Source organism: Phalacrocorax carbo, chromosome 5, assembly GCF_963921805.1.
Source record: "Phalacrocorax carbo chromosome 5, bPhaCar2.1, whole genome shotgun sequence".
Classification (NCBI taxonomy): Eukaryota; Metazoa; Chordata; class Aves; order Suliformes; family Phalacrocoracidae; genus Phalacrocorax; species Phalacrocorax carbo.
The window spans coordinates 21,722,444-21,741,570 of record NC_087517.1 but is presented as its reverse complement, the minus strand read 5'-3'; the positions used below and the strand labels follow the sequence as shown (position 1 = coordinate 21,741,570).

At 35.8% G+C, this 19,127-nt stretch overlaps 1 protein-coding gene and 1 long non-coding RNA gene across 3 annotated transcripts in view; one reads left to right on the top strand and one right to left on the bottom strand.

Annotated features, from left to right (window-relative positions):
- Positions 1–3,699, bottom strand: part of LOC135313372 (uncharacterized) — a 34,067-nt gene extending 30,368 nt beyond the window's left edge. The window contains exon 1 of the long non-coding RNA XR_010373002.1: positions 2,907–3,699. This is a non-coding gene — a long non-coding RNA (uncharacterized LOC135313372). The remainder of the gene's footprint in view (positions 1–2,906) is intronic.
- LOC104049402 (sodium channel protein type 2 subunit alpha-like) overlaps positions 1–19,127 on the top strand; it is an 84,668-nt gene that overhangs the window by 32,566 nt on the left and 32,975 nt on the right. Inside the window, exons 3-14 of one of the 2 annotated variants that reach the window (XM_064451510.1) lie at positions 2,231–2,349; positions 2,729–2,818; positions 3,693–3,821; positions 4,270–4,361; positions 5,425–5,661; positions 10,689–10,752; positions 12,031–12,172; positions 13,003–13,209; positions 14,069–14,359; positions 15,025–15,393; positions 16,862–16,994; positions 17,843–18,081. In XM_064451510.1, the coding sequence (XP_064307580.1) occupies positions 2,231–2,349; positions 2,729–2,818; positions 3,693–3,821; positions 4,270–4,361; positions 5,425–5,661; positions 10,689–10,752; positions 12,031–12,172; positions 13,003–13,209; positions 14,069–14,359; positions 15,025–15,393; positions 16,862–16,994; positions 17,843–18,081 (2,112 nt within the window). Of the gene's footprint in view, positions 1–2,230; positions 2,350–2,728; positions 2,819–3,692; positions 3,822–4,269; positions 4,362–5,424; positions 5,662–10,688; positions 10,753–12,030; positions 12,173–13,002; positions 13,210–14,068; positions 14,360–15,024; positions 15,394–16,861; positions 16,995–17,842; positions 18,082–19,127 lie in introns of those variants that run through there. The other variant, XM_064451509.1, reaches the window with a different exon arrangement.

The window sequence follows — 19,127 nt, the reverse complement described above, 5'->3', positions numbered from 1 at the left end:
TAAGAGTGTAATCAGAACACTCCTGTTGAACTACAAAGTGATAAGTGCTCTGGTGTGGAGGTAGTCAGAAGTCCTGGTTGAAAGTATTAAGCAGTATGTTATAGCATGTTAATTATCTTGAATACACTATAAATATGACTAACTTATGCATAAATTGCTTTTTGTTTTTTAAAAGAGCTTTTCTTTTAATGTCTAAGGTTTTCTTATGATAATAGTTTGAGTTAGTAGATTTTGCATTAGATGTCCTTCAATCTCTTGAAATCTGATTGAATGCCGAAGCATTTGAAAACTTCCTCTCTGTTTGGCTACTCTGTTCCTGGGATTTCTAGGAAACATAGATAGTACCTGGGATCTAGTTCAGTAGGGTAGTCTTTGGACAAAGTGCTCATTCAGTCATCTGCCAAAACGATTGACTGTCAAACATTTCTTGAAATCTTGTAGCAGTATTTGTTTTACAAAAAGCTAAATGTTAAACTCTGTTTGACTAGGGAGGGGCATAACTAAAAAACCCACCATTATTATTGCATATTGCCTGCTTCATGCGATGTGATTGCTGTGGATTGGTTACAGCTTGCATCACTTACTGATGCAAGTTCATTATCTTAGAGTTTGCTTCAGGACCATTGCAACTGTTCTGAGTCTCATAGGGAGGATTTGATTTTTTCTGGCCAGTTATATTTTTCCTCATGATTTTAATACCACTTTCCCAGCAAGTAGTCCCTCCCCACGCTGCCCTGTGAAGAACATGAAGACAGTACACTGGTAGGACAATTTGAGGTCATATGCCCTCAATAATAGTATGTTACAGAGCAAGGAGTTCTTGAAAGTCTCCGTATCAGTCCTTTTAGAATCACTTTGCATCTGCATGGATGCAAAGTTTTCCCAGAAATTCTATATAAATGTTGTGTTTTTGTTTAATGTAAAGGAGGATTTGTGGCTCAGTATCAGTTCAGCAAAACGGTGTAAAAAGAACATTCATGTGAGTAGCCCCACATTCACTTCTCACATGGGACTGAGCATAAAGACTAAAACTGTGTACTTTGTGTTTCAATATTGAGTCTGTGTAATAGGCCCAATATAGGCCTGAAGACAAAAATCTAAAAATATATATATGTATACATATGTACTGTAATATGACTCAGTTTCTTTTATAGATAAAATGATAATGAAAGGAGAAAAGAGCAAGGATGATGACTTTGGCAAGTACAGATGAAGAAAAGATGGTTTTATGTAGGCATGAGAAGTGGCATGATGTTCAGAATGAAAGCAAAATTGGGTTTACGTTAAAAAGGCAGTACAAAAAAAGCAGCGAGTGGTTATTTTATTGTGTAAATCCATAAAATGCTTGTTGAATTAAAAACATAGAACAGGTTTTTGAAATGAAGTACTGAATAATTAACAGACTAGTATCTTGCATGTAAGTGGCCAAGGAGCTTTATCATCTCTGTAAGGTAAAGCAGTGTTTTTTCTAGCAGAGAATGTTGAAGACTGATAAACAGATGTAGTTTTTTAGTTGTTTTAGTTTTTGTTGTTTCAATTTCATGAATGCTACTGTCAAATGATCTATTTCTTTCACAATAGAATATCATTAGAAAACAGAATGATTCAATGTTAAAACCTGCTTATTTCCGGATATTAGCTTTTTGGTACAGTAATCATAAGATGCAGATTGAATTAAGATTTCATGAGATGACATTTTCATTGTGTCTCCTAGTCAAAACCAGAAATGGTTGCGTAAATGGTAATAGTGATGACTGCACAAGCGATAAAGACAATAAAGCCTTTAAAAGCCAAGGGCGTCTCACCTCAGAAGCAGTTTGAAAGTGCTGAAATGGTTAAATAGTGGCTTGTAAGTGTCCAAAAATGGTTAATTAGGTGCTTTGTTTTGTATTGCCAGCTTTGATCTGAAGTGCAAGTAATATAGCTGGATTAATTTTTAATGTTAAAAATTACAAATTTTAAATTATATTTTAAAATACATAATCCTGGAAAATGCTGAAATGCAGATTTTGTTTAAGAGCACAAAGAACATATTGTGTCCAGTTTTCATTGCTCTTGTGAAAATTTAGAAATTTAGAATCTCATATTTGCTTGTATAATGCAACTGAAAATAAATCTGGCTACTTAACACTTGTGTAAGTGCAGCCTCTACTTATGGCAAGGTAGCTAACATGTATCCTTCATTTCCTATTTCTTACTTATTCCCCCCTTTTTGTTTTTTTTGTAAAAGACATTTATAGTATTGAATAAAGGGAAGACAATCTTCAGGTTCAGTGCCACACCTGCCTTGTACCTTTTATCTCCGTTCAATATTATTAGAAGAACAGCTATTAAGATTTTGGTTCATTCATATCCTTTTCAAGTGGTTTGTTAAAAATTATTACTGGACTCTCTTAATATTTAATAACACTGGAGGTTTTGGGTTAGTGTTTAAATGCATTCCTGCCCTTAATTCTTTCTCTCAAAATGAATCAGAGCTAAGATTTGTCACTTTAACCTTCTGAATAAATTCTGAGGAAGTGATGCACAGCATGTATGCCTAGATTACAGAGTTAGTGGTATAACCATCATTATTGTGAAACATCTTTCATTATTTATGATGTTGCTAGTGATAGTAAACTGGTATCTACCATATACATTGTTAGTATTCTACAGCCTGGTCAGCTCCTCAAATTTTGTGTGATACAAATTCAGCATTAAAAGAGTATGTTCCTTAACTACAGTCAACTTTCTTCAGCATGCTTATTATGCTCACTATTTTGACAAACTGTGTATTTATGACATGGAATAACCTTCCAGACTGGACAAAGAACGTAGAGTAAGTATACTTAAATTAGCTAATAATTTTTTAAGTGGTTTAAAAATGAAAAGTTAAATTAAGAGCTAGACCATGTAGTTTTACTTACCCTTGTGTGTAATACCAGTATCCTCCTTTTTGCCTGGAGCTTGATCCTAGCTGCAACTCAGAGCAGCATAGACCTGCAGGCTCTAGGAAGGAAAGAAGCTGTGATATTGTTAACCTTTTTCTCTGAAGAAAACTCTGATTAATACTCTCTTTCAGAATCTTTGTACAAGTAATGTTTTTATGCATTCTTTCTCTTGAGCTGTTCCCTCAGCATTTTTATTAAAAAAAAGAAAAAGAGCGCGAAAGAGAGGAGAAAATTGCCATTCAACCTGAAACAACTGATTTTTCAGTGTGAAGATGCTTTCTATAGCCCCTATGAAGCACCTTCATTTTGCGTTACAAAATCTAAAAATGGGTCACACACCTTCTTTAAAGGAAATACCTTTGCTGAGGATTGTTGTTTAACATTCTCAGAGTTTACCTGGCCATCAAGTAACTGTAATAAACACTGCGTTTCACGTACCCACGGATTTTACTTCTGACATGGCAACCATGCTGCAATTTTTATGTGAGCAAAAATATTCTCTTCATGTTAGTCATAATTATTATTTGTGTTGAAATTTCAAAATCTTATATGCCAGAAACAGCAAAAATATGTTTCAGATAAATAAATAAACCCAATTATACTGCAGAAGAATAATGGGAAAACAGACATAGTTTATGTGAGTTTGGAACTGTTATTACAGTGCGTGTACTACCCACCATTTTTGAGTGATTTTCCTTTATGCCTGTGATGTTGCATCACTGAACGACAATCTTTAACTTTTGCTTGGATGCTTTCTTATAGGTACACTTTCACTGGAATTTATACTTTTGAATTTCTGGTAAAAATCCTTGCAAGAGGCTTCTGTATAAATGATTTTACTTGCCTTCGTGACCCCTGGAACTGGCTTGATTTTGTTGTCATTTCCTTTGCGTAAGTATATAATTTTTTTTTTAAAGTAAAATACTAGTTAGAACTTCTTTTGAACCTATAATAATTTGTTTGGGTTACCTTAGCGCATTTAAAATGAATTGTAGTTGAATTGTGTTTCAATTTTTTCCATTTTAGTATTTTACACTACTGTAGCACACAGAAGAATTGGTGGACTATCCCACAGTCAAATGAGAAGTTACCATTGAACAATCAATTTTAAATAGTATTTAAACAATAAAACCAGGGAAATCAATTTCATTTTTAATTTGCATTCAATGAAAATACTTAAGCGTGTGTTTCTTAAGGAAAACTTAATTGAAACAGGAAAATGTGAATGCAAGTCTTTCATTTAAAGTTGCCCCTTCCAAAAGAAATAGTCTGGATTACAGGTCAGGTAAGTAGTATACGCTCCACCTTTATTCTGAATAACTGTGATTTAATCCTACAGGTATATAACAGAATTTGTAAACCTAGGCAATGTTTCAGCTCTTCGAACTTTCAGAGTATTGAGAGCTTTGAAAACTATTTCTGTAATCCCAGGTAAGAAGTAACTGTGTAAAATGGTAGGCCCTCTACTTCACCTCGTTTAATTTTGTGTGTGCTGTCATTGTGTTTGTGTGTGGAATCCCTCACTACAGATATGTGACAGAGTTTGTGGACCTGGGCAATGTCTCAGCGTTGAGAACATTCAGAGTTCTCCGAGCTTTGAAAACAATATCAGTCATTCCAGGTGAGAGCTAGGTTAAACACTGAGGCTGACTGAAATTCCAAGGAAGCTGAACTCATATTTTTAACAGAAACTTCCAGGTTTTAGTCTTAACTTCAACTCGATTCCCTTTTCTAATTCTTTAAAACACTCGGCCTCAGAGTTTAATACATTCTTGCATGAGCAATTGAATTACGTAGCCTGTGTATATTTCCATTTCATAATGTCAAATTTTCTCTCCCACATTAAGGATCAAAAAAATTATTTTTATTTTTTTCGTGCCAATGTGAATGTTACTATTTATTGAAGCATTTGGGATTGAAAATTTCACTCAGTGGTAAAAGTTGAACCCCTGACAAAGACAAAGGCATAAGATAATAAAGAGTAGCATGGGAATTGCATGTTATATTTATTACCTAAAGATGCCCATCTTTACCAAACCCCACCTCCAGTTGAATAGGATGCAGTAGAATGCAATCATTTAAATTTTTACTACAATGTAATTGGTTTTGGTTTTGTTTGCTGTTATAGAACCAATATATTTTGCATTGGAATAGAACACTGGCAAAGGTTTGGAGCAAGAGGCATCAAGGAGAAAATAAAATGAACAATTTTCTTTACATGTGGTTCACATGTATAGAAAGCATGAATAAAAAAATACTTCTTCATTTGAAGAGCAGGTGCTTTGGAATGTGTACCATTCATTCCCATTCATATTTTCAAATTAATTTGTTGGGAACAATGAGACTTATTGGTAGCTTTTTCCTTTGGAAAGTATTTTAAGACTATTTTTGTGAAGCTGTGCATGATATTTAATAGGGTATTGGAGTAGTTCACATTACATTTTAGTTTAGGTAAATGTTTAATATTATAACAAAAATCTGCCTCTGTTTGCAGGCTTGAAGACTATTGTTGGAGCCTTAATTCAGTCTGTGAAGAAGCTCTCAGATGTAATGATTTTGACTGTGTTTTGCCTGAGTGTATTTGCACTAATAGGACTGCAGCTGTTCATGGGAAATTTGAAGAATAAATGCTTGTTATGGCCATCAAAAAATTCAACATCTTTTGAAAAATACCTAGCTCCGTACTTCAATGGTACAGTGTTTGATTGGACAGCATACATTACAAATGAAAGTAAGAAATACTGTTGTAACTTGATAAAATTTTTGTGTATAAACACACACGCACACGATTACTGTTTCATACTATAGGCTAAAGATAAAAATCAATTAAATAGGGTGACAAAGAGTAGGGATTTTTATGTATTGCATCCCAAACTCATGCTGACATGATTCTTCTTTCCATTAACTGCACTTAGAAACTGATTTATAGGGTTACGTTGGTTTTAGAACCACAGAATCATGCAGGTTGACAGGATCTTCACAGTCATCCAGACCAACTGCTGCTCAGCTGCAGGTCTGGTTACAGCAGACTGCTCAGTGCCATGGCCAGTCAAGTTTTTAATATCTCCAAGGATTGAGATACCACAGCCTCTCTGGGCAGCCTGTTTGACCAGTCTCATGGTAACTTTTTAAATATCCATTCCGAATTTCCCATGCTCAAACTTCTGCTGGTCACCTCTTATCCTTCCAGTGTGCACCTCCAAGAAGAGTCAGGCTCTGTCTTCATTAGTCTTTCATGTGATATTTGTAGGTAGCATAAGATCCCCACTCACACACCTTAGCCTTTTCAAGGCTGAACAAACCCAATTCTCTTAGCCTCTCCTTGTATCTTTAAGTTATATATAAGACAGAGAAGCACTAGATAAATATCAGAAATTTTTATTATTAGGTAGAGGTAAGAAACCAGTTGCTCTCTGTGAAACAAGTAACTCAATAGGCAAGTAGAGATTGTGGTGGGGAAGGAGATGGTATTTGTCTGTAGGACCTATTGATGTTACTAAGGGAGCTGACAAAGAGATATTTTTCAAGTCAATCTCTGAGGCTGAAGTGATAATATAAAGGCTGGTTCAGAAACACACAGTTGTTTTTTTTTGTATTGGTGTCATTTTAAGCAATAGCACCAGTGAAGTTGTAATATACAGTGAACTATGAGATGTAGCATAATAACTATTACTTGCCAAAAATTTGATTCATTTTTACGTTTGTGCTGGAAGCAGATTTACAGGGTATTGCTCAGTAATTAATTGTAAAAGTAGTCTATTTAAGTAAAAAGAAATTGATCGCATAATGGGTGTTAGCTTTCCTCCTAATTGGCCCAAAAGTAAATGAAAATACAGTTGTTATAGGCTGAGTTTTGAGGAGTCCTATTTCCTTCGTTCTTTAGGCTAAAAGGACATGAAAACGGAATGGTGATAGTGCTATTTAGCTGCATTGCGGGCAATCTTGGCTGATAGCTTATATAGACTCATAGAATGGTTTAGGTTGGAAGGGACCTTTAGAGGTCATCTAATCCAACCCCCCTGCACTGAGCAGGGACATCTTCAACTAGATCAGGTTGCTCAGAGCCACATCCAACCTGACCCTGAGCGTTTCTAGGGATGGGGCCTTCTCTACCTCTCTGGGCAACCTGTTTCACCATCTTTTGAGGTGCGCCTGTTCCAGCGTGACCTTCTGCATGGGCCTCAATGCTTTCAGAGGTAGACCTGCTCCAACACGGCCTTGACCATGGCTGCAGTCCCTCCAGAAGTAAAAAGATGGATATATCCTTGGGCCACAATTACCTCAGAGGTATACCTGCTGTGGCACAGACATAACTAAGGCCACAGATGCTTCGAGATATACCTGCTCTGGCATGGGCTTATACACAGATACAGATGCTTTGGGGTGTCCTCCTCCCACATGGACTCATCCATAGGTCACAGTCCCTTTGACTCGAGTTCACACTGGAGTTCCAGCCTGTCCAGCACAGCAGCACAGAAACAGCAGCTGGGCCCTGGCCATCTGCCAGGCCAGGCGCATCGCCATGGCTGTTATCAGAATGTTCCCAGGCCCGGCAGGGTAAGGTGATAAGCAGTACAGCAGTACAGCAAGCAGTGAAAGCAAAAAGTGCCACTAATGAGCACTAGATTTTAAGGCATACAGTAAGTCAGGCAAGCCCCATGGCAAGCACAAAAGCCTGCCATTAATAGCTAAACAGCAATAACCGCTATAAATTCCATCTAGCACATTCCGATCAAACCTGTCGTTATCTCAAACCTTTCGTGCCCCATGTTGGGTGCCAAAATGGACTGTTGTGGTTTAGCCCCAGTCAGCAACCAAGCACCATGCAGCTGCTTGCTCACTCCCCCCTGGTGGGACAGGGGAGAGAATCGGAAGAGTAAAAGTGAGGCAACTCGTGGTTTGAGATAAAGACAGTTTAATAGGTAAAGCAAAAGCTGCACACAGAAGCAAAGCAAAACAAGGAATTCATTCACTACTTCCCATGGGCAGGCAGGTGTTCAGCCACCTCCAGGAAAGCAGGGCTCCATCACGTGTAGCGGTTACTTGGGAAGACAAACGCCATTACTCCAACGTCCCCCCCTCCTTCTTCTTCCCCAGCTTTATATACTGAGCATGACGTCATATGGTACGGAATATCCCGTTAGCCAGTTTGGGTCAGCTGTCCTGGCTGTGTCCCCTCCCAGCTTCTCGTGCACCCGGCAGAGCACGGGGAGCTGAAAAAGTCCTTGACCAGTGTAAGCGCTACTTAGCAACAACTAAAACATCTCCACATTATCACCGCTGTTTCCAGCAAAAATCCAAAACGTAGTCTCATACTAGCTACTACGAAGAAATTTAACTCTATCCCAGCTGAAACCAGGGACAGTATCCAGCCTAAATCTACCTTCCTTTAGTTTAAAACCATTACCCCTTGTCCTGTCACAGCAGGCCTTGCTGAAGAGGTTGCCCCCAACCTTCCTATAGCCCTCTTTAAGTACTGGAAGGCTGCAATAACGTCTCCCCACAGCCTTCTCTTCTCCAGGCTGAACAACCCAACTCTCTCAGCCTGTCCTCGTAGAAGAGGTGCTCCAGTCCTCGGATCATTTTTGTGGCCTCCTCTGGACCTGCTTCAACAGCTGTAAAACACTTATGAATTCTCTCTTCAAACAGAGTATATAGATTCTCAGTTTCCATTTCCCACTAAGTAGCAATCCAAAGCTAAAAGACAGAACTAAAATCTTCCAGAATGTCAGTTACTTCCTATGATGCAACCATTGACTTTGCTGGGAGTCTCTAAGAGTGCTGATGCAGGCAAAGCAGTTCCATGTAGTTGTGTTTGTATTCCTCCCTTCTCATATAACCCACCCTTAATCATTTGTATGTCAGTTGCATTATAATTTCACTGGGCTCAGGTGTGGATCCTCCTAATATTTCTTTCAGCATATCATATGCTGTTCAGCTGTGACCGAGTGTGATACCCTTTAGTGGCTTTTCTTAACATCTGTGCATTTTCATTTATTAAGGAACAAGGCCAGATTCACTTTTTGAAAAAATATGCACAGATCTTGGATCCACATGTCAAAGTATTGGCACCTAGCGTTTAGATCTGTATCTGAACACTTAGGGTTTTGGCCAGCTCTAAAGATACTATGGAAGTAATAAGATTATAATATTTCTAACATTGAATAAGTTATAAGAATGGTAGGATTTGGGCATCACCAGATTTTATTTAAGTGCTTGGTTTAGAATCCTATTTTTATGTATTCTTCATCCTGTGGGCTGTTTCTGACTATTTAGATACTACAGTAGTGTTTTACCCTGTGAAAATGAAAGCCTTTTGTCAGCTTGAAAGATATATTGAGGATATTAATTGAGGATGGTAGAAGATTAGTTTAGTTGGGATAAGAGTTTTTTCCAGATCTCTGTCTCTTTTCCAAATCTCAGTGCTGGCCATCCTCATGGAAAAAAAAAATCCTCCATATAAGCAGTTAGAACCTCTCTTGTTTTAAATTATGCCAGTTGTCTGTCATTCTCCTGCCACCTACCAGTAAGAAGGACCTGGCTCTATCCCCTTGATAACCTCCTTGTAGTTCCTGGATGCTTTCTACCAACTCCCCACACAGCCTTCCCTTCTGCAGGCTGAACGACGTCATGTCCCTCAGCCTCTCCTCTTCTGCTGAACTTGCTCCGCTTTATCAGTGGCTTTCTTGTACCGGGGAGGCCAAACCTGGGCACAGTATTCTAGGTACAGTCTAATGAGTGCTGAGCTGAGGGGAGATGGTCGCTTCCCTCGCTCTGCTAGCTGTGCTTCTGTTCATGCAGCCCAGGAGACTGTTGCCCTTCTTGGCTGCCAGGGCACACTGCTGGCTCACCTTCACCTTGCTGCCTGTCCGCCAAGACTCCAGTGCCTTTTCTGCACAGCTGCTCTCCAGCCAGTCACCTCCCAGCCCGTATCGTTGCAAGGGGCTCTTCATTCGCAGGCCGCAACTCTGCATTTGTCGTTGCCGAATTTTGTGTCTCCTGTCAGCCCATTCCCCCAGCCTGCCTAGGTCCTTCTGAATGGCATCGGTGCTCACTCATAGCAAATTCTTCCCCAATTTGTTATAATCTTTCTAGCCACATTCATTTTTCTTTCTTTTTTTTCCTTTTCTTTTAAGGACAGCACAGTTGTTAATCATTAATAACAAAATATATTCACTTATTTCTGAAGGCTACCACTTCATAATTAAAAGAAAAATTCTGTAAAGTTGTTTATAGTACAGCAGCTATTATAACATTATCATTGGAACATCCATCTTCCTCTTAAATGCTACCTTCATATTTTCAGGCACAGGATGTGCTAATGTTGCTCTGATTTCAAAACTGTTAGACAGACATTGTAAATAGTTCCATTTTAAATAAGGTAGGCTTCAATTGTCTGATTACAATCTACCTACTGAATAAAAGGGGTTTTAAGCTTTGTGCTTGCCTTCTCTCATTTATTGACCATCAGATTTCGGAAGGATATTCAGTTTGTTATGATTCTGGAAGAGAATATGACATTTATGTTTTTCGAATCCTTTTTCTAGCCTTTTGTTTTTACATTGTGGTTTTATTTTATTCTTTAATTTTCAACTTTACCTACCAGTATGGATATGCCAGTATTTGAACCTGTTATTGGGAAAGCATGAATGGGAGACCATGAACATTCAAACCATGATAACAAACTTAGGTTCATCCTCAAAAAAAAACCCCAAACCCCTCTGTTTATAATCATGTCGCTTTCTGGTTTTTCTTTAGGTCATTTCTATCGCATAGAAGGACAAAAGGATTATCTGCTTTGTGGCAATAGCTCAGATGCAGGGTAAGGTACTCTGAAAATTACACGCTACCTGTCTAACAAAATGTAAAAAATATCACTCTAAACTTAAAAAGCTAATTTAGCTACCTAACTTCACAGTTGATAATACGTGGTCATGGTTCATAGTAAATAAACACTTCAATGAGTGAAAATGTTAAATGAGAAAACACTTTGCTGTAAATTTCTTTTAAAAACTCTTATACAACTGAAAAATCCATTTCAGCAGGTAGATATGGCGTTATCAATGACTTCAGAGCATACTACTCTATCATGGATTTCTTGCCATTTCTCATCTCTAAAACAGGCATGGGACACTGGGACTTACGATCATCTTTTGGGAAGACATATTCAGGATTCTTCTGTCTGTGGAGTGAATGCATGGCACTTTGTGACAATTCTTTGTAATAAAATCACGTAATTCTATATTCTAATGATATATCAGTCCATCCCTTGGTTTTGATAGGTTATGTCTTTAAAACAGATATATCTCTTTTTTTGTAAACATTTTGTGTATATCTGTAAGATGTACACAAAACTATCAGATAAATCTATGTGTGTATGTAAATATGCATCTAATATACACACACACATATATGAAAAATCTTTACAGTGTCTTTCTATAGAGGTTTTGGAGGCAAGAACCTCTTCAACCCTTCAAGAATGGAATCATAACTGAAACAGTGTGCGTACAGTTGATATCAAGATGGGATGACCTACTGTTAAAACTGATATGTACACTTTTAGGGGATAAAAGTATCACTATGATGGTTATTTGCCATTGAGGAATTGATAGAATTTGTTCATTTGACTTGACTGATTCACAAAGCTGAAGAAACCAAGAAATCTGGCATGCCAACCCTGTGGACAGACAAAAATCAGTATATAATATGTATACTGACTTTCTCTTTTTGCGTGGAATTACCTTATGGAATTTCTGTATTAAGTAAATACATTGTTTCTATTGAAAAGGTACCTGCAGAGGTAATAGTAAACTGTTGAAAATAAGTTTTATTTTGTATATAATGGTGAAAGAAGGTAGGAAGAAAGATTTTCATTTACTTGTTTGCTCTTTTCTGACTTTTTTAAAGAACACTCTTTTCATTTCCTCACTAATTTTTAAAATGTTGCAAGCCACAAGTAGCAGCCTCCTTCACAGATTAGATGTAATGAACCTTCATTAGAAGCTCAAGATACAATAATTTAAAAACAATTTTAGTGTTATATGACCTTTTTTATATGCAGTGCTTTATTTTTTTTTCTTTTTCCTTTTTGTCCTTCTAGGAAATGTCCAGAAGAGTTTATCTGTGTGAAAGCTGGTAGAAACCCTAACTATGGATATACTAGCTTTGACACGTTCAGTTGGGCTTTCTTGTCACTGTTTCGACTGATGACACAGGACTACTGGGAAAATCTTTATCAGCTGGTGAGTATATAGTAAAAATTGTGATTAGTGTCTTAGTGGCCCCAAATCAAACATGGAAAGGCTATTCATGTTTGTATTACATGCTACTGCTATTGTTAGCAATTGAAAATGAACAGTATTTATGAAAGGAAAATTCAGATGCAGAATGAAACAGACATGGGCACTTGCTACAGAAACTCATGTGATCTCTGAAAAGGCACATGAGGTTTTTTTGATCTGTTGTTTAATTTTTAGAGTATATGGTTAATTTTGTGCCTTGTGGTAAGATCTTATTTCCAAAAACTTTAATATTGAGTTTAAATTGTAAAAATACTCTGTGACAGCAAAATCTGAATCTTAATTTCTGTACTTTGAATTTTATTTTTGATAACTAAGAATGCATGTCTTGAAATAAATCACTTTAAATTACATAGTTTTTCATTATATGGTATGTGAAAATCCATTAATTATAATTAAATATTATCTTCTAATTATTTAATGAATTGTGCCATCTTAAATTCTTTTGGTTATTTCAAGGGGAAGGCATGCTCATACATGGTAGGCATCCAACCTGTGATGTGTGATTTACATTAATTACTCTGATCCCACATCCTTTTCAAGATTAGGCATTAAAAGAGGTTTGTCTCATAGCAGTATGATCCTTAAACATGCTTTTCACATACATGAATGCTCCCTTTGATTACTTTGTAATTTGGAAAGCTTGTATGATCTTACTACAGAAGGAAGAACAACTCAATAATAGTTTTGCACTTTTCAAATTCAGTAAATGCTTATGAACTGCAGAACTGGTGCATATCTTCACCAGATGGATCATTTCTCTTTTCCTATAGACTCTACGAGCTGTTGGCAAAACATACATGATATTTTTTGTTCTGGTCATTTTTCTGGGCTCCTTCTATTTGATTAACTTGATTTTGGCTGTGGTTGCCATGGCCTATGAAGAACAAAATCAAGCAACTATGGTTGAAGCTGAACAGAGGGAGGCAGACTTGCAGCAGATGCTTGAACAGTTGAAGAAGCAGCAAGAAGAAGCTCAGGTATTTTCTAACAAGAGTTTGAGCTTTAGTTTATTCCTTTGCATGCTATTAATTCAAAACAAAACCAATAATTAAACTAACATATTAAAAAAAGCCATTCTTTTACATATCTCACGAGTACTTCAGGCTGCTTTCTCTATGGCTTTTTACTGCTTTTTAAATGTATAATGTCTAAAGTGTTAATGAATTTCTGAACTGAGAACAAAAAGTACTCCCCAGGTAAGAATAATAGTTTTAAATAAATATTTCTTATCTAGGGGTAGTATCTAGTAACCTGTCATGATGATCTTCCAAATTATTAGTTTATAAATAATTGCAATACTTGTGAAATACTTGTCAAGCCTTGGTTAGAGTTTAGAATACTTTTATCCATAAATTTCTGACTTTTTTTTTTGCTGCTTGTGTTATCACCAGTGAATCAGACTGGAAGCAGTACCCCAAAGCTTTTTCTAAGAGCAGCTTAAGGAAGCTGTTACTTACAATAACTTTACTAACTTAACACAAACTGAAGTATGACTCTGTTTAGTGCTTTTGTTTGCAATTTTATTCACTCTAATTAATAATTCTATTAATTTTCAAGTATTTTCAAATGAACTTTGTGGCACAATGCTGTACACAATGCAGGCTGACTCCATGGTATAGAGGCAGAGTAGAACTCTGTTTGAATGGCAACTTCCTTAACTGCCCTTTTATTTTAACTCATATTCAATAATTCCATTTGAAGTTTTGCACAAAGCCATCTAGGCTTTTGTCACACATCTAGAAACAATTTGATATGAATCTTAGGATCAAGGACTATATCTTTCTTTAAAAAATGGTGTGATTTGTAAAGCATTACGTTAAATAATTGCTGTGGCAGGCAATAGCAGCAGCTGCAGCAGAGATGACCGAGTACAGCGGTGAAAGTGGGATTGGTGGGCCCTCAGATAGTTCTTCAGAAACATCCAAGCTTAGCTCAAAAAGTGCCAAAGAAAGGAGAAATAGAAGGAAGAAAAGAAGGCAGAGGGAGCTCTCTGGAGAAGAGGATGGCACAAAGGATGAAAAGCTTCCAAAATCTGAATCAGATGGCAGTATCAGAAGGAAAGGTTTCCGGTTTTCTTTTGATGGGAACAGACTTGTGTATGGGAAACCATTCACATCACCCCACCAGGTACTGTGACTAGTGCAGTTGTCATTTTTGTGGTTTGTGATGTAACTGTAATATCCAGCAACTTCACTGCAACTTTGCAAAATAATACAACCAAGGAAAAAGAATGTTGCATTATTTTAAAAACTGTTATTTTAAATAATAAAATGTTGGTATTTCCTAAAGCATACCTAAACAAGTGTTTTATCTCTCTCATTTTATTGTTTAGGATCTGCTGGGTCTTAACATGCACAGCAGCACTGCATTTTCCTAGCTAATTTGAAATAGGAATCCCTTTTTAATTCATAAAAGGAAAACTTAAGTATAATGTGTCAATGTAGAAGAGTAAGGGTATTGATATCTTTTAACTTAATGCATGATCTATGTAGATCACTAGAATTTCTAGAAATCTTGATTTTTCTTTTTAATACAGAGATAGAAACTACTATAGTCTTATGCATGTTCATTTTTTTTTGCTCCAATATTTTTTTTTAGGTATACTGTAAATTTACCTATTCAGATGACTCTCATCTCTAGTGCGTGTGTCTGAAATCTATCTAAGGCCCTGTATCAAAAATAACACTGACAGATTCCTGGGGAATATAAATTATTATTTTTTTAGTACATAAACATGCATTTTGTATATTTAAAATCTTCAACTGGTCATTTTGTTTATGTTTCCTTTGCAGTCTTTGCTGAGTGTTCGTGCCTCCCTGTTTTCTCCCAGACGTAGCAGCAGAACAAGTCTCTTCAGTTTTAAAGGGATAGGATCTGAAACTGACTTTGCTGATGACGAGCACAGCACATTTGAGGATAATGGGAGCAGAAGAGGTTCCCTCTTTTTCCCGCGCAGATACAGTGAACGGCGCAGCAGTAACATTAGTCAGGCTAGTCGATCATCAAAAAGGCTGACACTGTTTCCAGTGAATGGGAAGATGAATAGCACCGTGGATTGCAATGGGGTGGTTTCCTTAGTGGATGGACCACCAGGTCTGTTGTCACCTGCTGGACAGCTTCTGCCAGAGGTGATAGTAGACAAACCGACAACTGATGGCAATGTAAGAAAGTTTTAAATTACTCCAGGTTTCATAACCTTTCTTTATTGCACAGGCAATGTTTTAATGTAGTTAAAATGCTTTGAAAATGGCTGAGAATTTGTGAATGCTTTTACATATCTTAATATAGTGAAATGGGTTTATGGTTATTCACTCAAAAGTGAGACGCTGAAGCATGAAAATAAAGGGAACAAAGTAACACATTTTTATATAACTGCAGAGCAAGGATATGCATACACCTGTGTAGTGAATCAAATTAGTAACCTTCCACTGCTAAATCTGTTTTAGAACCCAAAATAAGGTGCTGAGCTTTCTAAATGTTCTGCATATTATTATGTTGTTTCAATTTGTTTCTTTCTTTATGGTTTTAGTTTCCCTTTAAATGTATTTCCTAATTCTCTATTAGTAATCTGAAAGTGTTTTTCCTCCTGGGTCTCAGAGGTGATCTGAGTTTCTCACTGCCTAGGATCAGGGTATAATTTAAAAAAAAAAAAGTACATGCAAATTCATCCATTTCTCCCTCTGGTCATTTTACCTTTTCCCTCAGTCTGCTTTAGGAATGAAGCAGAGGGATCCATTACAAGTTTTTTCCTAAAAATCTTTTTTTATTGAATCAAAAATTCTTACACAGGTCACAGCATCTGAAAGTGCACCATCCAGCTTCCTTATAGTTACAGTCTTCTTGTAGTTTATTTTGCTTTCATTTTTGTGCATTTAATTTACTGAAAAAAATTTACCCATGCTCATACATTCAAAACTTCTTTATAATTGAGGTGTGTTCAACGATATAACACAGCTTTCATTTTTTTAATAAAATACTTTAAATAAAAAAAGGTATTAATTTTTTGAGTCAATTAAGTCAGACTTGTTTCTTCAGTTGAAATTCATAAAATGAATCAGAGATGATAGATACTCAATGTAAAAGATATCCTTTAAATTAGTCTTGAATGAGTATAGAGATCAAGACTGATCTATAAAAATTTTAGAGAAAATTGTTATTGCAGAAAACTTTCTAGCATAAATCACTTATAAGAAGTATCTTGTGATTGAACTAGTTTAGAAGTGAAATATTGGTAGAGAACGCTGGGAATTTTTCTGATTCCAGTGCTGCAACAGTCTTGGCTTGTTTCCTTGGCTATGGCCTCCTCCAGAATTTCTGTGTGTCTATTGTGGAGTCAGTAGTAGTTAACTATAATACAATGGTAATTTGGAAACTAAATATCAAATTTTTCTTTTAGTATTCAATAAGTATTAGCAGTATTTAGAAGTATAATGTTAAAAGAGCCATTTAAAAAAATACTAGGCTTATGTATAATGGAAAAAAATTGATGTAACAGCACTTAAATACAAAGCTTTATATAATATGAATTCATTGAAGCTGAAGAGTCTTTCTGATACCTGTTTAGCAGTATTTCTAAAGTTGAATTAAATTTATGCCTCTCTTTCTTTTTTTTTTTTTTTTTTTTGTTAGAGCACTCCTACAGAAACAGAAATAAAAAAGAGGCGTACGAGTTCATATCAAATACCAATGGAGTTGCTGGAGGATCCCAATTTAAGGCAAAGAGCCATGAGTATAGCTGGCATTATAACAAATACAATGGAAGGTGTGTTATAACTGCAGATGTGTGAACTTCCTTGACATAGTCTTAGACTTGCTTGACAGTAATATATCACAGTGCAAATACCGAGGACAAAAAAATATGTAGCTGTTGCAAATACATAAATTGAATAACAGAACAAAAGTGCATGTACATAGTGAAAAAAGAAATGAAGGAATCTGATAAGCAGGCTAAACTAAGAAACACATTCTAATTAAAACACATACACATTATCTATTTTATACCAGTTATTCATGTTTAGCAATACAGTTACTGGAAGAAATGCCTCGTGAAATTTTCGCCAACTATACTGTAAAAATGTTACAGAAAATTATAGACCAGGCCTTAGTTAATATGGTGAAGGAAATTTGTAATAGGATTATTTGGAACAGTGAAATTATTAATAGTGAAATTCTTGAAAAAGCTTGAATAGTTTTCAAAAACCTATTCATAGTGAAATTAATCTTATTTTTCCCAAAAATAAATAATTACACATTTCAGAGGACTGTGAAGTTGGAAATTTTACTGTGAAAACTTTCCCTAAATGTAAGCATAAGTGGTGTGGTTTGGTGTGTGTTTTTTGTTGGTTTTTGTTTGTTTGTTTTTTAAAATAAGATCGTATTATATTAAAAATCAAAAACTTTTTCAATTATTAGCTCAAAACTCTTGAGGTTTTTCTTCTAAAACCTTTTCAGTCAGCAGCAATAAGTTAAGTTCCTGGAAATCTGAGGAGATTCCTCCAAATATCCTTAATGGTTCCAGGGATAAAGATGAAAACCTGAAAAAGCAGATAAAAAAATTTTTATCTTCACTTTCTCCAAAACTTGTTTACTATACATTTCTTTTTTTCCCAGAACTTGAAGAATCCAGGCAAAAATGTCCACCTTGCTGGTATAAGTTTGCTCACACTTTCTTAATTTGGGATTGTTGGGAGCCCTGGTTAAAAGTAAAGAATGTAGTTGAATTTATTGTAATGGATCCACTTATTGATCTGGCTATCACTGTGTGCATAATTTTAAACACACTGTTTATGGCCATGGAACATTATCCAATGACTACCCATTTCAGTAATGTACTTAAAGTAGGAAATCAGGTAAGTCCATCAAACTATATAATTTAATACAGTTGGAATCTGGTTTCTCTTTGAAATAGAATTACTACTTTTATTATTATTATTATCATCCTGTTAAAATAAATGTTAAAGGTTTAATTGTACTAAAAATAGTCTAAAAATACCATTTGAGATATGTTCCATTTAAGAGTTTGATTTCAATATTAAAATTTCTGCAAATAGAGTTTCCAACAACCAGAAGTTGAATGACATGAAACCAAAAGAAACCTGACTTGTTTTTGTTTAGTATTACAAAAAAAGTCGGAGCCAAATTCGATCCTTTCTACTGTATCGTTGATAATACAAGAAGAATTGGATGTTATTTTGGATTATTATTTTGTACTGTTATTTTTTGTGTTATTTCTGTATTTCTGTGAAGAATGTGGCTTTGAATAATCCATAACTGTTTGGAAGGTGATAATTCTAGTGATTATGATGTAGCAAAATAATAAAACAGTTTAATTATTAGAATATATGAAATTCTAGGACATGTTCAGAACATGTTCAGTTTTAAGTCCAGAATTGTTAATGTGTCAACATTTAAATTGCATGCTGGTATTTTTAACCAATACAGACATAGTTCAGTATTAGTCCACCTTAACCTGGGGTCAAAAATCACTGTGAAGATAATCATGTCATGATGCTGTTTAAAACAGATTCAGGATGTATTTGAGAAAGACAGGGAAGACAAATACGTGAGGGTCAGTAGCTATTGCAGAGGGTTGCCTTGTGATCATGTCTGTGTTTTTACCCAGAAAACAATAATTTTTTCCCTTCAAATCTAATGAAGCATCTTAATCTAATTTTGAGCTGTATAAGTGTACCTTTGTGCTGATAAGAATTTGTGTTTGCTCTCAGTCACCTAAAATGCCCCTATAATATAGGTGTAGTTTCAGCAGTTGATTTCTTACTTTTTGAACTGTGTAGCATCTTTTAAAGACTGTTGAATGCTCCTGGTTTTTTTAAAGCTTGTTCATCTTTCTAGTAAAAGAAAATTTATGCAGTTCTGCAGATATTGCCAGTCATAC